The sequence below is a fragment of the Suillus plorans genome, assembly GCF_016647745.1.
Source record: "Suillus plorans strain S12 chromosome Unknown HD556scaffold_103, whole genome shotgun sequence".
Lineage (NCBI taxonomy): Eukaryota > Fungi > Basidiomycota > Agaricomycetes > Boletales > Suillaceae > Suillus > Suillus plorans.
This window is the reverse complement of record NW_024537487.1, coordinates 1,794-20,317: the sequence shown is the minus strand read 5'-3', so window position 1 is coordinate 20,317 and position 18,524 is coordinate 1,794. Positions and strand designations below refer to the sequence as shown.

Here is an 18,524-nt window from a genome sequence, read left to right as displayed (position 1 = left end):
AACACGCCCTTCCAAAACACGTCCTCCAAACTCTATATTCTCATGGCACCCCTGCTCAAACACGCTGGTCCTCGTCGATACACCATCCCCAGCCCCCTAGGTGCAGGTCTCGGGGAAGACGACCTGATAGTTCTCGTTGAGACGGTTCGGTTGTACCTAGAGTATGACGGACACCTCCGAGCGGGCACAGCCAGTCAGAACCCTACTCCCTTTGGCTATAACGACTTCGCGCTGGCATTTAACATGCAGCTGGCAGCGGAAGCAGACCCATCACGTTTCACCATCGAAGGTACGGAAGGGCCCACCATCAGCGGCCCATCCCCCTCCATCGTAGAGCTTGTCGGGTCTGATGACCCCGCTCCTACTCCACCCAGGACAACACCACGTCCACCTGAGGGAGGACGTTACCTCACCCCCCAGTGCGCAGAGCTCATGGAGGAGGCGCTCTGGATGAACCTCAAAAGCGCCAAGAAAAAATGCGAGTGGCGAGAGCGTTCCATAGCCGAGAGGAAGGTCAAGAGATCTAAATCAGAGGTTAGCGGACGAGCCATGGGAGAAAGGACTTACCCTCCCGACAACCAAGCTGGCACCTCGCGCCCAGCCTCCACTACCCCTAATCTCAGACCTTCCACCCCCCTCGCATCCAACAATGAGCAAGGGCATGCGATGGAGGTTGAGGAAGACACCCGCCGCACCGGCAAGGGAAAGAAAACTAGCGAGGAAAGGCCGAGGAAGACTCAGAAGTAAAGGGTGTGAGAACACCCTTGAAGGGGAGTATGTGGCGGTTACCTTGATCGAACCGGCCACAGTCTAGAACTGGACCCTGTTGGCCGCATGTCGGGCCAAGCCTCAGAACGTATTTGATTACTTCGACTCATGTTTCATTATTTTCTTTAATCACGGGCACTCTACTCACCAGTATATAAACCCTACTCTGGCTGTAAAGTTCCCTTAGTTCTTTTCCAATCTACCCGGTATCGGCGCTAGAACAAGTCTCAGCGAGAGTTAGAGAAACAACGCTGATATATTTACCTAGAACAAGTCTAGGATACGTGTTAGTTACAATAGGCGCAGACTATCAATGATGCATACCTCAGCGAGAGTTAGAGAAACAACGCTGAGGTCTGAAGCGGGGAACCGACGCGTATAAGTACTGTTCAAGAGGTCAAGAGAAGCTAACGGAAAGAACAACACCGGTAGCATTACATGTGGTGTCGTAGTGCAAGATAAGCGCAAGATATGATAAACGGTAGCAAGTGAGATAAGCGGAAGCAAGAATGGTAAAGAAGAGTCAAAACGTTAATCGTACCCTTGTGGGTACTATGCTTCCTCCGGATCGGTGCTTCCTTCGGTGCTTCTTCCAACACACCCCCTCACTTAGACACCAGTCCGAGACCAGTCGAGTGTTTCAAGAAAAGCGGACGAGCGAGTGCTTTGGTCAAGATGTCGGCAGTGTTGTTGTGGGATGGGATCCATTTAGGTACGAAAGTGCCGTTCGCGATATGCTCTCGAATGAAGTGGTAACGCACGTCAATGTGCTTAGAACGTGCATGGTGCTTGGCCTCTTTGGAAAGTGAGATCGCGCCTGTGTTATCCATGTAGATAGTGATAGGAAGGGTGACCGGGAGATGGAGCTCATTGAAAAGCGACTGGAGCCAGAGACCTTCTTGGATGACGTGAGTCATCGCCATATATTCAGCCTCCGTGGATGATAACGCCCAAGTGTTTTGCTTTTTGGAGACGAAGGTGATTAATCCTCCCACGAAGAACCATGCGTATCCCGAAATCGACAGACGGTCTGAAGGTTCATTTGCCCAGTCCGCGTCACAGTAGGCGCGCAATGTGTCATGGACGCGATCCCCACCGTATTGGAGTCGCAGAGACATGGTACCGCAGAGGTATCTAAGGAGTCGTTTCGCTGCAGCGTAATGAGCTAGGGAGGGGTTGGAATTCTTCTGTGCGAGAGAGTTGACGGCGAAAGAGATATCGGGACGTGTGCAGATGGCGAGGTATAGTAGTTCTCCTACGAGTTTGCGATACTGGGACTGGAGGTTAGGAACCACTGCGTGAGTGTCAGATGCGCGGCCGAAAGGAAAGTTTGGATCGAGAGGGAGCTGAACCGGGTTGCAATTCAACAGCCCGTGCTCCTCAAGAAGGTATGCGATGTATTCACTCTGATGAATCCAGAGTTGCCGAGTGCGACGATCCCGTTCAAACTGCATTCCGAGAAACCGGGAGACGGGTCCCAAGTCTTTAATGCCGAAACGTTGCGCAATTTTTCCTTTTACCCAGAGTAGGAATGGGCGTGAATTGGAGGTGCCCATGCCATCGTCAACGTGCCAACCGATAAGGCAAATAATGCGTGTAGAGGTGTTGTCGGTGTGAGTTTGGTCGTAGATGAATAGCGCGTGGTCAACTGCACAGCGAGTGAAGCCGAGTTCCCTCATCACAGCGCATACCTGTTCGTACCACTCCATAGCCGACTGCTTGAGTCCGTAAATCGTTCTCAACATCCTCCACACCAGCTCGTTCAACTCGCCCTCCTCGAATCCCCTCGGCTGCTTCATGTAAATTTCCTCCTTCAATATGCCCCATAGGAAAGCGCGTCTCGCATCGAAGGTGTCAAGTTCCCAATCGTTATGACACGCCAGCACGGCGATGAGTCTGATTGATGCCATCTTGGCTACTGGAGCGAATGTCGCGCCGTAATCCACCCCTGGGATCTGCGAGAAGCCTTGTGCCACTAACCTGGCCTTGTAGACAGGCCCTCCCTTATCATCATCTTTGAACTCGAGTACCCACTTGTTTCCGATGGCCTTACGGCCCTGTGGTAATGGCGCGAGCTCGTAAACTTTCATTTCCTTCATGGTACTTAACTCCGTGCGCATGGCCTTTAACCAGTGGTCACGATTGGTGCGAAGGATAGCCTCGTTGTACGTGGCAGGAGGGAGTTGCATGTCGTAAGTGGGATCGGAAGGGTTTCGTTTTCTGTCACTGCGAATGGTGATGTGGGCGTGTTCTTCGACGATAAGGCTTGCGAGGGTCTCAGGAAGGTCAGCGTTTCGCTCGATGTGCTCGAGGTCATCAGTTGGAGCTTGCTGCTCAGTCGTCTCCACCCCCTCACTGAGTGCGGGAAGAACCTTACTCGTGCGCTCAGTGCGTGCTTCGCGAAGTGATTGAAGGCGACTCCTAGTCGCAGCTAGCTCCTCAGCATAAGTGTCACCTGCTGATGTCCGTACACGTGTGCGAGCGGAATGACGTACGACGGATGAAGTCGGGGAAGGGGCAGGTGGAGGGTGAGAAGGCGAGGATGCTAAAGTGGGTGCGGGAGATGTAGGTACTGTAGTTTCCTGTTCAGAGTCTGAATCGTTAGGGATCGACGGGAGGTTTTCGTCGAAGATTACGTTGCGTGCATTAAAGAAAGCACCTGTATCTCTGTCACGTAGATGATAACCCTTAACACCGTCAGGGTACCCTAGGAAGATGGCAGGGCGTGAATGTGCGCCAAGCTTGGGCTGGAGTTCAGATGGTATGCGGGCAAAGCAGCGGGAGCCGAAGATGCGGAGATGCGACAAGTCTGGTTTCTTGCCATTGACAAGTTGGTAAGGTGTGACGCCGGCAGGGATTGCTCGTGATTCACTTCGGTTCCATAGATAGCATGCTGTCAATGCGGCTTCCCCCCAAAGAGCTGCTGGGAGACGTGCTGTCTCGAGCATGGCGAACATTCGGCCTTCAATAGTACGTATAGCTCTCTCAGCTTTCCCGTTTTGTTGGTGAGCATAGGGCGCGGAGAGCTGACGCTCAATCCCCGCATTCTGAAGTGCCTCGGTGAACGCAAGACTAAGAAACTCGCCTCCATTATCTGAACGAAAGACCTTAACCTTTCTCCCCGAATGATTCTCCCATCGCTTCCGTACGATCTCCCAAGCAGCAAGAGCTTGATCCTTCGTTGCAAGTAGTTGAAGGGAAAGCAAATTGGTGTGGTCGTCGAGGAACACGACGAAGTGAAGTTTGCCATGAGGAGTGATAGTAGGGAATGGGCCGCAGAGGTCTGAGTGCACTAAGTCCAGCATATGGGAGGAACGAGGCTCTTGAGACGGTGAGAAGGGCTTGTGGGGGTGTTTGGCCATGATGCACGGCTCACACTTTTGTAATGGTGCCACAGAGTCAACCTTCACTCCATCTGCAACTAAGGGTAGGCGTTTCACGGCATCACCGCCGATGTGTCCCGCCCTCGCATGCCAAAGGTCCCACGACAGTGGGACATGTGCAAACATTGACAACTCACGTGATGATCGCGTAGGGACAGCTTCGTTAGGGTGGATGAATTTGAGATTGAGGAATACCAAGTTCCCGGTTAAGGGGATGGCCCCAAGAGGCTCTCCGCGATACGTGAGTTGACAGCGAGATGGAAAAGGCTTGAAATGACATTCCCAACCCTTCTGAAGCATATGCCCGACTGACAAGAGATTGACGAGCGCACCCGGTGCATGAAGACAATTGCTCAGGCGGATGCGATAGACCTTTCCATTGATGGTTAAATCGGCGACGCACTCTCCTCTACCTGATGTAGGTAATCTCCCGTGATTGGCAGTCATTACGGTGATGCTCGAGTCCTCACAGAATGTCCAGAAGAGACTGCGATCTGTAACGAGAGTGGAAGTCGTACCGGAGTCGAGAATGCTAGATAGACTTTGTTGCGTGATGCACGCGAGATTCTCGGGAGTGGGAGACGATTCAGGAGAAAGTTCTTCGATCATTGCGAAGGATAAATCTCGACGGTGTGAGGTGCCGGACGAAGTGACAGGCTCATCAGGAGGTTTGGTGGTATTTTTCTCATTGGCGTTAGCAGTTACTTCCTTCTTAGGCTGTGGTTTCTTAGTACCACGAGACCAGGGAGCTCTCCCTTCCATACCACCCCCTGGTTGGAGGCAATGGTCGATATCATGTGTGAGGGCACGCGGGAGTCCGGCGCATACTGAGTTCTCGCAGGGCACCCCTTTGGGGTTGTTCCTGTGGATCCTTACGCCAGTCTTCGGATTCACCTTGGTTTCATATGGGGGAGTCGCGGCGTTCGCATACTCAGACCCCGGTCCAGCGGCCTTGCGTTCCCCACGGATGCGATTGGCTTCCTCTGAGAGTGAGGTAACAACCTCTTGGAAAGACATGACTGAGGAAGTCGACGAGGTCGTTGTGGATGTGGTGGATGTGGTAGAGCTCTTGTTGTACTGCCCGACGGTCATTCGTTTGAAGACGAGCCATTCGGGAGTTTGAGGGAGTCCTTGAAGAAGGAGGAAGATAGCTTCATCATCTGTGAAGATGACGTTTATTTCAGCAAAGCATCGACGTGCATTTTCGAAAACGCTGATATAATGCGACACATCGTCGACGTCCTTGAGTTTGATGCTGGATAGTTGCGCGCGAAGTTCGAACCGGGAAGTGATGTCGAGTCGACTAAAGTGTTGGGCAAGGGTGTCCCATTGTTCACGCGCAGTGAGATGCTCGCCAACGAGCCCTTGAACGACAGACGACAGTTTACGACATACGATTCCCTTAGCTTGTGCGTCTTCTTTGAGCCAGTCCCTAATGTCTTGTTTCTCAGTGGCTGTAGGCGCACCTGCTGTCGCAGGGGTTGGAATGTGAGAAGCGAGCTCTGCAAGGTTATTGACGTCGGTCCCTGAACTGCAGTGCGTCCAGAGTCCTTCACCTTGCAGTGCTAGCATGACAGCGCGACACCAACTGGGATATTTGTCCGATCCGGTGAGCTCGATGATGTGATCGAATTTCCCCATGGTGAGGACGTGAAGAAGGATGAGGGATGTGGGTGTTCGTGTACCAGGACGGTTCGGTGGCCTGGTGAGCGTGTGTAGTACGAGAGCCTGTGAGAGGCCGAGTCTGTTGCCTGCAGTGTGGTGTATGGTACGATACTCAGGCAGGGCTCATAACCTATCGGCGCTAGAACAAGTCTCAGCGAGAGTTAGAGAAACAACGCTGATATATTTACCTAGAACAAGTCTAGGATACGTGTTAGTTACAATAGGCGCAGACTATCAATGATGCATACCTCAGCGAGAGTTAGAGAAACAACGCTGAGGTCTGAAGCGGGGAACCGACGCGTATAAGTACTGTTCAAGAGGTCAAGAGAAGCTAACGGAAAGAACAATGCCGGTAGCATTACATGTGGTGTCGTAGTGCAAGATAAGCGCAAGATATGATAAACGGTAGCAAGTAAGATAAGCGGAAGCAAGAATGGTAAAGAAGAGTCAAAACGTTAATCGTACCCTTGTGGGTACTATGCTTCCTCCGGATCGGTGCTTCCTTCGGTGCTTCTTCCAACACCCGGACTGATATCTGGTTAACGTTGCGCGAAAGACTCTATTGTTTTTGCTATTGTGCCGTTACATCAAGTCTGTGACTTCGACTAGCGTCACATATATGAGTGTGCTTCAATTTTGGTGAGTAATTCGCCAGTTTCTCCGTGCCAGACGATGACCTCTCCCCCGTGATCACCGCTTGCTATCAATTGCCCATCTCGTGATACCGCCAAACTCCACACCCGATTGCAATGCCCTTCCATCTTCTTCAATGCAACGCCTGTATTCAAGTCCCACAGACGAAGCGTTGTGTCGTACGAGCCCGTAACCATCCGACGTTTACCAGGGAAAACTGCGACTGCAGTTATGCATTCTTTATGGCCTTTGAACCATCGCAGGGGAGTGGTGATCGTAATGAGCTCCGACATGTTACTGGATGCTGATGGTATGGAATACGAATGAGGCTAAGCTTTGGAGGGAGTATGTCTTTCTCTAAGCTGCAAAGGGTGTGTGGTGCGTTTTATGGTGCTTCCTAGCTCAATAGACGCCCAGAACATCTAAGGCCGCCTGTTTGTGCCCACACCTCCATCACAGTAATGCACCCACCCTTTTATCATACCCGCTGTCCTCGACGGTATGTACATCTGCAGTGCATACATGCGTCCGACTCTTGTCTTCGCAGCTTCCAGAATCTATCCCATCGCATCAAGTCGAGCAGTCCGTGCTTTCCAGCGCTCGAATCTGACTGTCTATCCTGCATGAATACCGTTGTTTTTCGTATCTAGCAGCTACTCGGGCTTATCACCACGTTACTCCTTCGAACGCATGTATATAGCTTACTGCAATATCACTTCTCCATCCAACAGACTCACAAGATGCAACCAAATTTCGTGGTACAGCCTTGGAATCTCCTCGCCATCGCCACACTGCTAATGGCTGCATCTCACTGCGATGCCCCTCCATATTTTTCAATACAATACCTGTCTTCAAGTCCCAGAACCGAAGCGTCTTGTCATCATACATTCTCTATCGGGAAAACCTGCGACTGCGGTTGCGCCGCTCTCATGATCTTCAACAACTCAACAGGGTGCGGTGCTTGAAACGGGCTTCGACATCTTGCTGGATGCTGATGATGTGGAGCACGGTCGAGGTAGACTTTGGAGGGATTGTGGGTGTCTTTCCTTAGGCTGCAGAGGTGCGTATATCATGCGTGTCTATATTGCTTCACCCCATTGACTTGCCTGGTGTTTCCTTAGACACCCTAGTAAGACATGGACCCCATTCATCTCCTGAGGTGAATATGACCCCACCATACAGGAACCACGGTGGAAGTCATTGACTTGGAAGCAGGTTGGTGATGTTATCCATGCCACCATATGTTTATGCTGCTGGCATCTGATCGCTTCCGCATCTCACGATGTCTCGTGAGGCAGCTGTCAGGTTGGCGAACAACAGCCCTACCAATCAATAGACATCACGCACCCGGTCACAGGCGAGCACAACAACACGCTTATCCTCGCGCACGTCAAGTACATCCACGGCCGCAAAGACGTGCTCACAGAGAAAGGTGTCATCGGTCTCACGAAGTTCAAGCCTGTCGCGCGTTTTGGCGACATCTCGTATGCCCGGGTTGGAGATGCGTACAGGATCGCTCGTCCATCATGGGCGCAGGATGATGCGAAGATACAGGAGGCATTGACGACTCACGCATCACTGTGAAATAGAACGAAGGAACAATTTTTTGGTAACATATACCATAGATTATATGTAAGACGGGTACTGAGATGGTGTCGTATTGGTTACAACATGCTACCTCTGCATCACAAGCAGCGAAGCCTTATACAAGCTGTTCATGATTCGTGCAATCCTTTCAGATGCAGTTGTTACGTGCCGAGATCGAATCTGAAGAGCAATTTAACCTGCATATGTCGTGAATGTAGCTGCACGCACGCCCACGATGATTGTCCATAGTTCTGAAGGACACCAGTTGAAAATTAGTCATGATCATTATGATGTAAAAAGTAGGGCTTGCTAGTCAATTATAAAGGTCAGATCTATCTTAAGGATAAGAAATAACGACGGAGTCGATCCCGCCTGGATGCTGATATCTATATGATCTATGGTATATGTTCCTCAGAAATGGTAAGCCACTCTCCGTTCGATTTCATGTTGATGCGAGAGTCTTCAATGCTTCCTGTATCTTCGCCTCCTCCTGCGCCCATAATGGAATAGGGATCCTGTATGTATCTCCGACCCGGGCATATGAGATATCGCCCACACGCCCGACAGGTTTGAACTTTATGAGATCGACGGCACCTCTGCCTGTGAGCATGTCTCTGCGCACGTGGAAGTACTTGACGTGCGCGAGGATGAGCGTGCTGTTGTGCTCGCCTGTGACCGGGTGGGTGATGTCTATCGATTGGTAGAGCTGTTGAGAGGCGATGTTGTCAACGAGCGAGCGGGCTAGGCGTGAAATGGAATTACTTCGCATTCCATGCTAAAGGCGCTTTCTTTGATGCGCGAGGCTCTTATTTTCACCTGAACACGTCGTTGTTAGCGCATATATCGTATCATGAAGGTGCACACATACGCATTTCTCCTTTGTCAGACCGCTGAGAGTCCACTCATCGACTTCTGGAGGAGCGTCTACGGCAGCTGCATTTGCGTTTTCGATAAACGCCTCGCTGATGATGTTCACAGCGAATCCTTGGCCATTCTTCAAGTTCCTGGTCGTGTCTTTCAGGCGGCCCGCAGAGTTGTGGTTGATTCCGAATGAGATGACAGGCGGATAGTCCGTGACCTATGGGAAGAGGTTATTGAACCATGAGAGGGACGTGTTGTTTGTGGTATTACTCACTGTGTTGAACCAACTGGTGGATGCAAGCCAGGTAAGCGTGCAGAACACACACATACTTCAGTCAATTTCCCATGTAGAACCAGTGCCCCGGATGTGCCAAAACCCTGTAGAATCATGGCCAGCCAGTCCCCGGCCGGTCTATGTAGAATACATGCTGGCCGGCCTTGTATAGTAGTAGTCCACATGTATAATACACTACCATACTATTGTAAAAGCATGACCAGCCAGTAGATGTAAGACAACTGCCGGCCGTAGGTATACCAATATCAAGGCTTGCTGGTGTATTAGGATGCTGACTGTTTCACATCTATATTTGTAACTGGCCAGCCTTTCTTCTACATAGGCAGACGTGGGGTGGCCCAATATGTGGGATTAAGATTATACTGGCCAACCATATCTCTACCTCAGTAGAAACCAGGCTGGCCAGTATGTAGGTCTTAATCTAGCAAACCGGCCGCCCTGCATCTACCTATGTATGGGTAAGGCTAGCCAGTTTGTATGTTTTGAACTAGCATACCAGCCATCATGCATCCACCTAGGTAGCCATCAGGCTGGCCAGTTTGTAAGTTTAAAACAACATTTCAGCCACCCTGCATATACCTACGTACAGGCAAGGCTGGCCAGTTTGTAAGCTTGAACTAGCATACCAGCTGCCCTACATATACTTGGGTAGCCATGAAGCTGGCCAGTTTGTAGGTATGAAACCAGCATACTGGCCATCCTGCATTTACTTTGTAGATATTCAACTAGCATACCGGCCGTCCTGCATTTACTTATGTAGGGGCCAGGCTGGCCTGTTTGCAGGTATTAAACTAGCATACTGGCCGTCCTGCATTTACCTATGTAGGAGCCAGGCTGGCCTGTTTGCAGGTATTAAACTAGCATACCGGCTGTCCTGCATTTACCTATGTAGGAGCCAGGCTGGCCTGTTTGCAGGTATTAAACTAGCATACCGGCCGTCCTGCATTTACCCATGTAGGAGTCAGGCTGGCCAATATATATGTACATAGAGCGAGGAAAGCCAGTTTATACTCAAGTCATAACTTATCACCAGGCAGTGCGAGAGTCTAGACAAGCATATGTAATTACTGTACAAGATTGACTAGCAATGAAGACAATGGAGGATACAAGATCATATCTTCTGGGATCTCTTAGAGGGTTGCCTCGCCCTACCTGATCTACGAACCACAGGCTCAGTCCTAGGCTTCTTGGACTTACTTGATGAAGCATGGTTAATTTTTCTCTTCCTCCCTTTCTGCACCACCTCTTCAACCTCCTGCTCCTGCTGTTCTTCTCCCCCAACTACATTCTCCTCTGACTCAACATCCTTCTCCTCAACCTCATGCCTTTCCTTCTCTACCACCATCCTCATCTCCTCATCCTCAACCTCGTCACTGAGTCCCTCTTTGTTCAGCCTCTCAATCTGACCAACAACTGAGAATAAGACTTCTCGGACAGCCTCATCCAGAGCGACCAAGAACTGTAGATCAATAGCAGAATGAGGTAGGTAGAAAGGGGTATTGGGATCAGCCTCGTCTTCCTCATACTCTATCACACGCTTAGACTCCCTATAGAGGAGCCCAATTCCTAGTATTACTGGCATTGCCGATGATGGCCCTGAGATTGGACAGGTCTGTAGCTTGTTTAAGCTGGCCATCAATGTCGCATATGAGGTGTGAATGTCCTCGGAAAGATAATTTTCGCTCCAAGACCAGTCAGCCCAGGTAGGCAAATCTTGGTGTCGCTCTGAAATTGGCTGTTGGACATATAAGCCATAAAATTGAAAATAGCACCAAGTGACACTAACATTCTGTTTGGCTAATATTGCCAGGTCCCTAGTGGCGTCCACAAGCTCCAAGTAGTTTTCATTCTTGCTAAGGGTTTCTAAAAATGTGTATCGGTCATTGATGGCAACATCATCTGGTGTTGTCTCATGAGCGGCCGGCTGTGTTGTACGTTCTGTGAAATGAGAGGCAAATGGAGCCAGCCGGCCTTGATCTTCTTCATCTAAGTCTAGGGTGCTCACTACTTTCGTCTTGGACTTCCCAGTGACCCGAATATCAGCATCCTTGGCCTTAATAAAGACAACTAGCTTCTGATTTGTAGCAGAACGTCGTTCCCAATGCATCCATAGACGATTTACCTCCTCTGTCTTCATATGAGAAGGGTCTTTGACCACAAATCCTGTGGGAACTGAACCAGGTTCCAAATAATTGGACGGGCTGGCAGTTATCACGCCCCAAGGTACAGGTCTAGAGCCACCTGTGCAGACTTCTACAAACCATTGAGTCAATCAAATGTCATGCACATATTGAAGATGTTAGATCTTACTGTATGAAGTATGAAAGATACTTCTAATCAATTCGTGTTGGCCCTTGAGGCCAATACCATCACGAAGAGGAAGTTTTGCATACCCCTCATCATCTACTATGATTTCAGGTAAGACAGGTCCATCCTCACAGTCTGAAGCCGCATGGTCTGAATCCTCTGAAGGGTCTATCAATTTAATAGTCAGTGAGCATGATATTTAAAATCAAATGAAACACGTACAAAATTCAGTCTTAGACCATTCTCCAAAGGATTCAAATCCATTTGCAGCCCACTGCTTGATACCACTCGAGCTCACAGAAAATTTTTTCTTGGCATTCTGAGGCGTAGTTTCGTGTCTATAGTAGTTTAGTTAGTCTTGAGATTTCCATGTTGATTTGATGACTTACAGACTGACGGACAATGTCTGACTAGCTTTTTTCTTATGACTAACAAGCATTACTATGCGACAACCCATGGTGCGCCGAATTTGCTCTGCAAAATCTTCCAGAGTTTTCTTGAGGTTATTCTTACGATATCTCAAGCCAAAGTGTTAGACTGGAATAACTGTAGATTTGAAGTAAAACTTACATTGCCTGAGTTTCTTCTGGCGCCCCCTCCTCATTCCATTTCTTCATGGCAAACTTGACCTCCTGCTGTTGTGAAGGTGTCATGTTGTTGAACCACTCCCTGGCATTCCCAGTGCGGTACTTGATTGAATACTCCAAGCCTTTACTCTGTTGTTGGGCCTTGTCATATGAGTCGATCTCCTGCTTAAATAATTTCTGTGCTACATCCCACTCAGACAGGGGTTTCTTATAGAAAGATGGTTCTCTTGGGCGACTCGCTGCCTCACGTTCGTCTGCCTCTTCCTTGTCTTTGAGACTTTTGGCATAGTATTCTTTTATTGCCTGTAGGTAACATTTATGTATATCATCAGACAACTAAATACATGTACAGTATAAGAATTTTGTGACCTTTTTCAAGGAAGTAGGCAAGGCAATGGGTTCCTCTTGCTCGTCTTGAGCAGCTAGTATGGCCCTCCGAATCTTCCTCACCACAGGCTTTCCAACAGATGAGGAACCTGCAGCAAAAATGGCCTTAGAGTGAAGGTCGAGAATTGGCTTAAAGGCAATAGACCAGTCGGTAGACATCGTAATTGATTCAAGATAAAAATTGCAGGTAGGCTGGTACAGGCGGTAGGAGGGTGGCTAGCCGAAATTAATTTGAACACCCATGTTTATCAACAATAATGTGTGACTTTTCATAAGTCACACGTTATTGTTGATAAACATGGGTGTTCAAATTAATTTCGGCTAGCCACCCTCCTACCGCCTGTACCAGCCTACCTGCAATTTTTATCTTGAATCAATTATCAAATTGGATATATTGAGACGGTCAAATTCACATCAAGTAACAAGATTAAAGGCACATTATACTTCCATTGAGTGGAGTTAGACAGTGTAGATAATAGACAAATTCACATCAGGTAAAAAGATCCAAAACACGTTATACTTCCATTGAGCGGTGAGGGTATCTAATCAAGTAAGATGAAGAAAAATGAAACATGAAGGGATGTACGAAAAAGCTAAGACAAAATAATTGTATCCTAATCCTCATCCTCATCAGGGACACTAGGCATGGGCCTCAAGACAACCGAAATCCAGCAGGAGCCAGGTCTTTTGCCTGGCAAAAGGATCCTGGAATGAGGTGGTTGTGAGAATACATACTTTTTCCTACATTGGCCATTCTTGCATTCAAAGATGTAATCTTTGTGCATGTTGACAGAACACCAGGCGTTACTCCACCCACACTGTGGGCACTGGACCGGCAGGTACTGACCCCAGGGGCGAAGTTGGGAATGCGTCCAGGCGAACTTGGTAACGGCCAACGAACCTGAGTTGTCAGGCATCAGCAAGAACACGTCAGTGTGGCGCCCAAGTTTGTAGGACTGGCCCAACATGTCAGGGAAGACGATGTGAATGGGCAAACACTCGATGATGACCAGCTCCACGAATGCGAGCAAAAGGTGGGTGGCGAAACTCGGCTGAAAACGAACAGCATTAAAGCCAATAGTGGCTGTGATGCGATGACTGTTAGGGTTAGTTAGTATTTGCAAAGATAAGATCAAATGGACTTACTCTATGACCGCCTGTTGCAAGCCTGAAAAGGAAGTGACGTTGTTGATGAGCGCACCACACGAAAACAGCCATAAGTATGATTCCGCGGCACCATGAATCAGGGGATGCCAAGGTGAAAGCAGAACATCGAGAACCTTTGGTGTCAAATGAGCAAATACAATGTTAGTCAAAAAAATGCCACTTACAGAGTGAACGCGTGCCGAAACGTATGACTTCTTGTTGCCCTCGTACCCAATAAATGGATCTCCATGCTCGTTGTCGGTGTGGTTAGTGATGGCGACGACGACACGAGCCCAGTTGGAGCTCATCAGCGACTGGATGATGGCAGTCGCCTGCAACCGGTACTCGTCGATCTTTGAGGCATTGCCGATGTCGAACACGATGGACCGAAATTCAAACCCTCCGCTGGGGAAGTATGGCCGAAGGAATTCGGAGGCCAGTTCGAAACAGCCGCCGGTGACGTCGTGGTCGACGAGGACGAGATGGAGCATGAGCGTGGGTGCCGAAGACAGTTGGGAATGGAGTGAAACCTCCAACGTAGCACAAATTTGGAGGAATGAAGGAAGGAGCGGTTGCCCCTTCCTGTAAAAACCCTATAAAATGAAGTGAATGTTAGTTAGCATGAAATAAACGAAAAAACTTACAAAATAGGGCGACTGAGATGCGCGCTCGTGTCGTTCCATGCCAACGTGGCAAGATATGCAGACGAACGTGACGTCATCGGCCTGCACCGTGTGTGCACTGGCAGGCGGGATGTTCATGCAGTTTGAACACATCACCCGCAGACAGGTGCTGCAGAGGAAGAGGCAATCTTCCCCTACAGAACCGTCTCTGCAGATGAGACAAAACTGCAAATAAAGACACGTGTTAGTGCAAATAGTAGGTAACTAATCACTTACCTCGTTGTGTTCAGACGGCTCTCTCACATTCAGCTCACCCGGCGCAGTGACCGCTCCAGTAGATGCCGGCAACGACAAGGCAATTCGTGGCGCGGTGCCACCGGTGGACTTCTTGCAGGTTTGTTTAGACTTCACCATGGTGAAGAGAGACTATTATAGATATATTCATTGTTGATAATCACGTGACTATTTACAAACAATAACAAACTGACACGTGAATATGAACAACAACAATCAGTTCTCACGGTTCAATCTCTTCTTTCGTCTTACCTTCATCATTCTCCTTCATCCTTTATTTCTGCCAGTGCCGTTACTTCAGGGCGACTTCCGGTGTACTCCTTTGGGTTCTTGCAGACTGCAGCTGCAAGAATTCAAAGGTACTACCCTACAGTCGCCCTTCAAACATAGTAAGTTCAACTTTGGTGGTGCGCCTACTTACTAACTGTTTTCATTTACATATACTCTCTTTCCCTTGAGGTTTCTCAAGGTAAGTACTTAATTGCTCACACCCGCTTGCTAATGTCTGTTGTACTTAGGATTTTGGAGACTTTGGATGGCGCAGTGACAGCCACTCCTCCCTTTGAGCGCCCTCCTGGCAGTTCCCTAACGTAAGTCCTTCTTTTCCCGCGTCTGCTTGCTAACGTTTGTTCTATTTAGGATTATACTTACGAATTTCGGGACTTTGGATGGCAGTTAGAGCCACTCCTCCCTTTGAGCGCCCTCCAGTTCCCAACGTAAGTCCTTCTTTTCCCGTGTCCGCTTGCTAACGTTTGTTCTATTTAGTATTATACTTACGAATTTCGGGACTTTGGATGGCAGTTAGAGCCACTCCTCCCTTTGAGCGCCCTCCAGTTCCCAACGTAAGTCCTTCTTTTCCCGCGTCCGCTTGCTAACGTTTGTTCTATTTAGTATTATACTTACAAATTTCGGGACTTTAAATGGCAGTTAGAGCCACTCCTCCCTTTGAGCGCCCTCCAGTTCCCAACGTAAGTCCTTCTTTTCCCGCGTCCGCTTGCTAACGTTTGTTCTATTTAGTATTATACTTACGAATTTCGGGACTTTGGATGGCAGTTAGAGCCACTCCTCCCTTTGAGCGCCCTCCAGTTCCCAACGTAAGTCCTTCCTCTCTCATGTCCGTTTGCTAACGTTTGTTCTATTTAGTATTATACTTACGAATTTCGGGACTTTGGATGGTGCAGTTAGAGCCACTCCTCCCTTTGAGCGCCTTCCAGTTCCTTAAACGTAAGTCCTTCTTCTCTCGCGTCCGTTTGCTAATGTCTGTTCTATTTAGTATTCTGCTTATTGGAACTGGGGGTTGCGCAGTGCATGCCACTTGTCAGTGGCTCCTGCTTATAGAAACTGGGGGTTGCGCAGTGCATGCCACTTGTCAGTGGCTCCTGCTTCTTGAAATTGGCGGTAGCGCAGTGCATGCCACTTGTTAGTGGCTCCTGCTTATTGGGACTGGGGCTCAGCGCAGTGCATACCACTTGTCAGTGGCTCCTGCTTCTTGGAATTGGCGGTAGTGCAGTGCATGCCACTTGTTAGTGGCTCCTGCTTATTGGGACTGGGGCTCAGCGCAGTGCATGCCACTTGTCAGTGGCTCCTGCTTCTTGGAATTGACGGTATCGCAGTGCATGCCACTTGTCAGTGGCTCCTGCTCCGACTTTTTAATAGCCTGCTCCAACTTTTTAATGGTGGTAAGCGCTCAATTCCTGATGACCTTAACTGATCTGTTTTGTTCTCTAGACTGCTGAACCTGCCGGTACTTTTGTGTGGCAAGTGCTCTCTAGTTAAGTGTTAATCTTGTCTTAAATTTCGGTCTAACGTTTCTACAGGACAAATTTGTATTGTATTATATATATATTTGCTACATACATTTTCACCTGGAGTGTTGAGGCTTTGGTGAGGAGGGCCCCCTCATTGAAGTCTCGCCTCCCCTTTTGTATTTGTTACTTTATTTGTTTGCTTACTTGTAGTAAAATTTATTGTCACTCGTACTTTGTATTTGAAAATGTATGTTGATGGATGCACTTTATTTGCTGCCGGCTGAAAAGGTCACGTGACCGTGTGTATATTAGCAAAGAGCCTTATTAAGAAAGCAAGCGCAAAAGCACAGTAGTGTATAATAATCAAACGCTGCACAGACCAAAGCAACTATTATCTACTACATGTCTTAGATAGATAATGTGTTATGTAGATCTCAATTCTGCCTTGATGCGGCTCACCATTGACATGCTGAAGGACACTATCATTGATTATTGTCTGCCAGTCAAAATATACTATTGGCATAGGCAGATGGTGGCAGAACACTAGGACAAGTAGCCATGACGCCATATGATACAAACTTCCCTTCCCGGTCAGAAGGTTGATTCTTCTTTGAAATTGCCTTCTGACCACAGAGGGGAGTCATCATATGGCGTCATTGTCACCATCTGCCTGGGCTGCTAGCATATTTTGGACTGACGGACATTCTCAATACCCTACAGGCCGCTTAGAGGCTAGCCCGCCCTCAAAACTGTTCGTGTTAAGAGTTCTGCCTCAGAGGTAATACTTAGTTAGCTACACCTATACTGTAGGGTATTGAGAATGTTTTCTTCGGTTAACAAAGAAAACATTTTCAATACCCTACAGTATAGGTGTAGCTAACTAAGTATTACCTCTGAGGCAAAACTCTTAACACGAACAGTTTTGAGGGCGGGCTAGCCAGTATATGCCTCAGAGGTAACCTCAGAGGTATCTCCAAACTGTTCGTGTTAAGAGTTCTGCCTCAGAGGTAATACTTCGTTAGCTACACCTATACTGTAGGGTATTGAAAATGTTTTCTTTGTTAACCGAAGAAAACATTCTCAATACCCTGCAGTATAGGTGTAGCCAACTTACCTCTGAGGCAGAACTCTTAACACGAACAGTTTTGAGGGCAGGCTAGCCTCTAAGTGGCCTGCAGGGTTTCTCAATACCCTGCAGTATAGGTGTAGCTAACTTACCTCTGAGGCATATACTGTAGGGTATTGAAGATGTTTTCTTTGTTAACCGAAGAAAACATTCTCAATACCCTACAGGCCACTTAGAGGCTAGCCCGCCCTCAAAACTGTTCGTGTTAAGAGTTCTGCCTCAGAGGTAAGTTGGCTACACCTATACTGCAGGGTATTGAGAATGTTTTCTTCGGTTAACAAAGAAAACATTTTCAATACCCTACAGTATAGGTGTAGCTAACGAAGTATTACCTCTGAGGCAGAACTCTTAACACGAACAGTTTTGAGGGTGTTACAATAACATTCACAAGTCCCCTTGACACCATGCCCTCTGCCACCTGCACGACTACAGACGATACCCAGGCCTCTCCTGCCCTTGGGATAGAACACAAGATAGAACATCGGACCAATATAGAAGAGAACTCCGGGAGATGCCGGATTAGATAAGCGGTCTGGACCGCTATGACGACATAGGTCTAGAAGACCTATTCTTGTTATCAAGATAGAAGGCAAGCCTCGTGTTGCCTCGTGTACTGATAGAAGGACACCTCGTGGTCCTATCTAAGATAGAAGCCTGCCTCACGCACGCTATCTCTGACTCGATAGATAAGCAGATTAGAACCCAGCTTCAAGCTGAGCTTAGATACGATAGAGTAGCCTTATATAAGGTAGACGATTAAAGTAGATGTTCCTTACTTTAATCTACTAGGTTTTATCCAGAACTTCCTCTGCAAGACAGCCCCAGTCTTTCAGTCTAAGCCGCACCTTAAGGAAAGCCGACGCTACCTTAAGTGGAACCCCCGAACCTCTCATTCGAGAGAAGATCCCCGTCTCTCCAATAGCGAGCCCGCTATCAGATTAGGCAATCCGCCTAGGGAGAGCTCGAACTATCCTAGTCCGTAACAAAAGATTAAAGTCTTACTTTCCCGGCCCTGCTCATCACGCACCGCCGTTGAAACTGATCCCGACCGCACCGCTGAGACAAGCGTAGACCTCTACTCTCGTGACCAAATCGCCGAGACCGGCGTAAAGCT

General features: G+C 48.5%; 5 protein-coding genes across 5 annotated transcripts; 3 read left to right on the top strand and 2 right to left on the bottom strand.

Annotated features, from left to right (window-relative positions):
- Positions 1–42: 42 nt before the first annotated feature.
- Positions 43–747, top strand: HD556DRAFT_1313957 (uncharacterized protein; the record flags this gene model as incomplete). The annotated part of the gene is made up of 1 exon (XM_041300866.1): positions 43–747. One exon carries the CDS (start codon positions 43–45, stop codon positions 745–747), a length of 705 nt encoding a protein of 234 aa, XP_041153262.1.
- A 6,984-nt stretch (positions 748–7,731) lies between these two features.
- On the top strand, positions 7,732–8,096 carry HD556DRAFT_1419703 (uncharacterized protein; the record flags this gene model as incomplete). Its single annotated transcript, XM_041304444.1, has 2 exons — positions 7,732–7,743; positions 7,770–8,096. 2 exons carry the CDS (start codon positions 7,732–7,734, stop codon positions 8,031–8,033), a joined length of 276 nt encoding a protein of 91 aa, XP_041153261.1. The 3' UTR covers positions 8,034–8,096.
- A 203-nt stretch (positions 8,097–8,299) lies between these two features.
- HD556DRAFT_1419697 (uncharacterized protein) lies at positions 8,300–9,225 on the bottom strand (the record flags this gene model as incomplete). Its single annotated transcript, XM_041304443.1, has 4 exons — positions 8,300–8,742; positions 8,799–8,852; positions 8,905–9,114; positions 9,172–9,225. 4 exons carry the CDS (start codon positions 9,223–9,225, stop codon positions 8,479–8,481), a joined length of 582 nt encoding a protein of 193 aa, XP_041153260.1. The 3' UTR covers positions 8,300–8,478.
- Positions 9,226–13,087: 3,862 nt separating this feature from the next.
- HD556DRAFT_1313954 (uncharacterized protein) lies at positions 13,088–14,110 on the bottom strand (the record flags this gene model as incomplete). The annotated part of the gene is made up of 5 exons (XM_041300865.1): positions 13,088–13,178; positions 13,209–13,571; positions 13,620–13,641; positions 13,675–13,753; positions 13,805–14,110. 5 exons carry the CDS (start codon positions 14,108–14,110, stop codon positions 13,088–13,090), a joined length of 861 nt encoding a protein of 286 aa, XP_041153259.1.
- Positions 14,111–14,300: 190 nt separating this feature from the next.
- Positions 14,301–16,312, top strand: HD556DRAFT_1313953 (uncharacterized protein; the record flags this gene model as incomplete). Its single annotated transcript, XM_041300864.1, has 14 exons — positions 14,301–14,351; positions 14,405–14,498; positions 14,533–14,636; positions 14,757–14,925; positions 14,996–15,005; positions 15,055–15,126; positions 15,216–15,252; positions 15,302–15,378; positions 15,468–15,504; positions 15,554–15,630; positions 15,810–15,853; positions 15,961–16,161; positions 16,193–16,215; positions 16,265–16,312. The coding sequence occupies 14 exons, from the start codon at positions 14,301–14,303 to the stop codon at positions 16,310–16,312; spliced, it is 1,044 nt and encodes a 347-aa protein (XP_041153258.1).
- Positions 16,313–18,524: the final 2,212 nt, after the last annotated feature.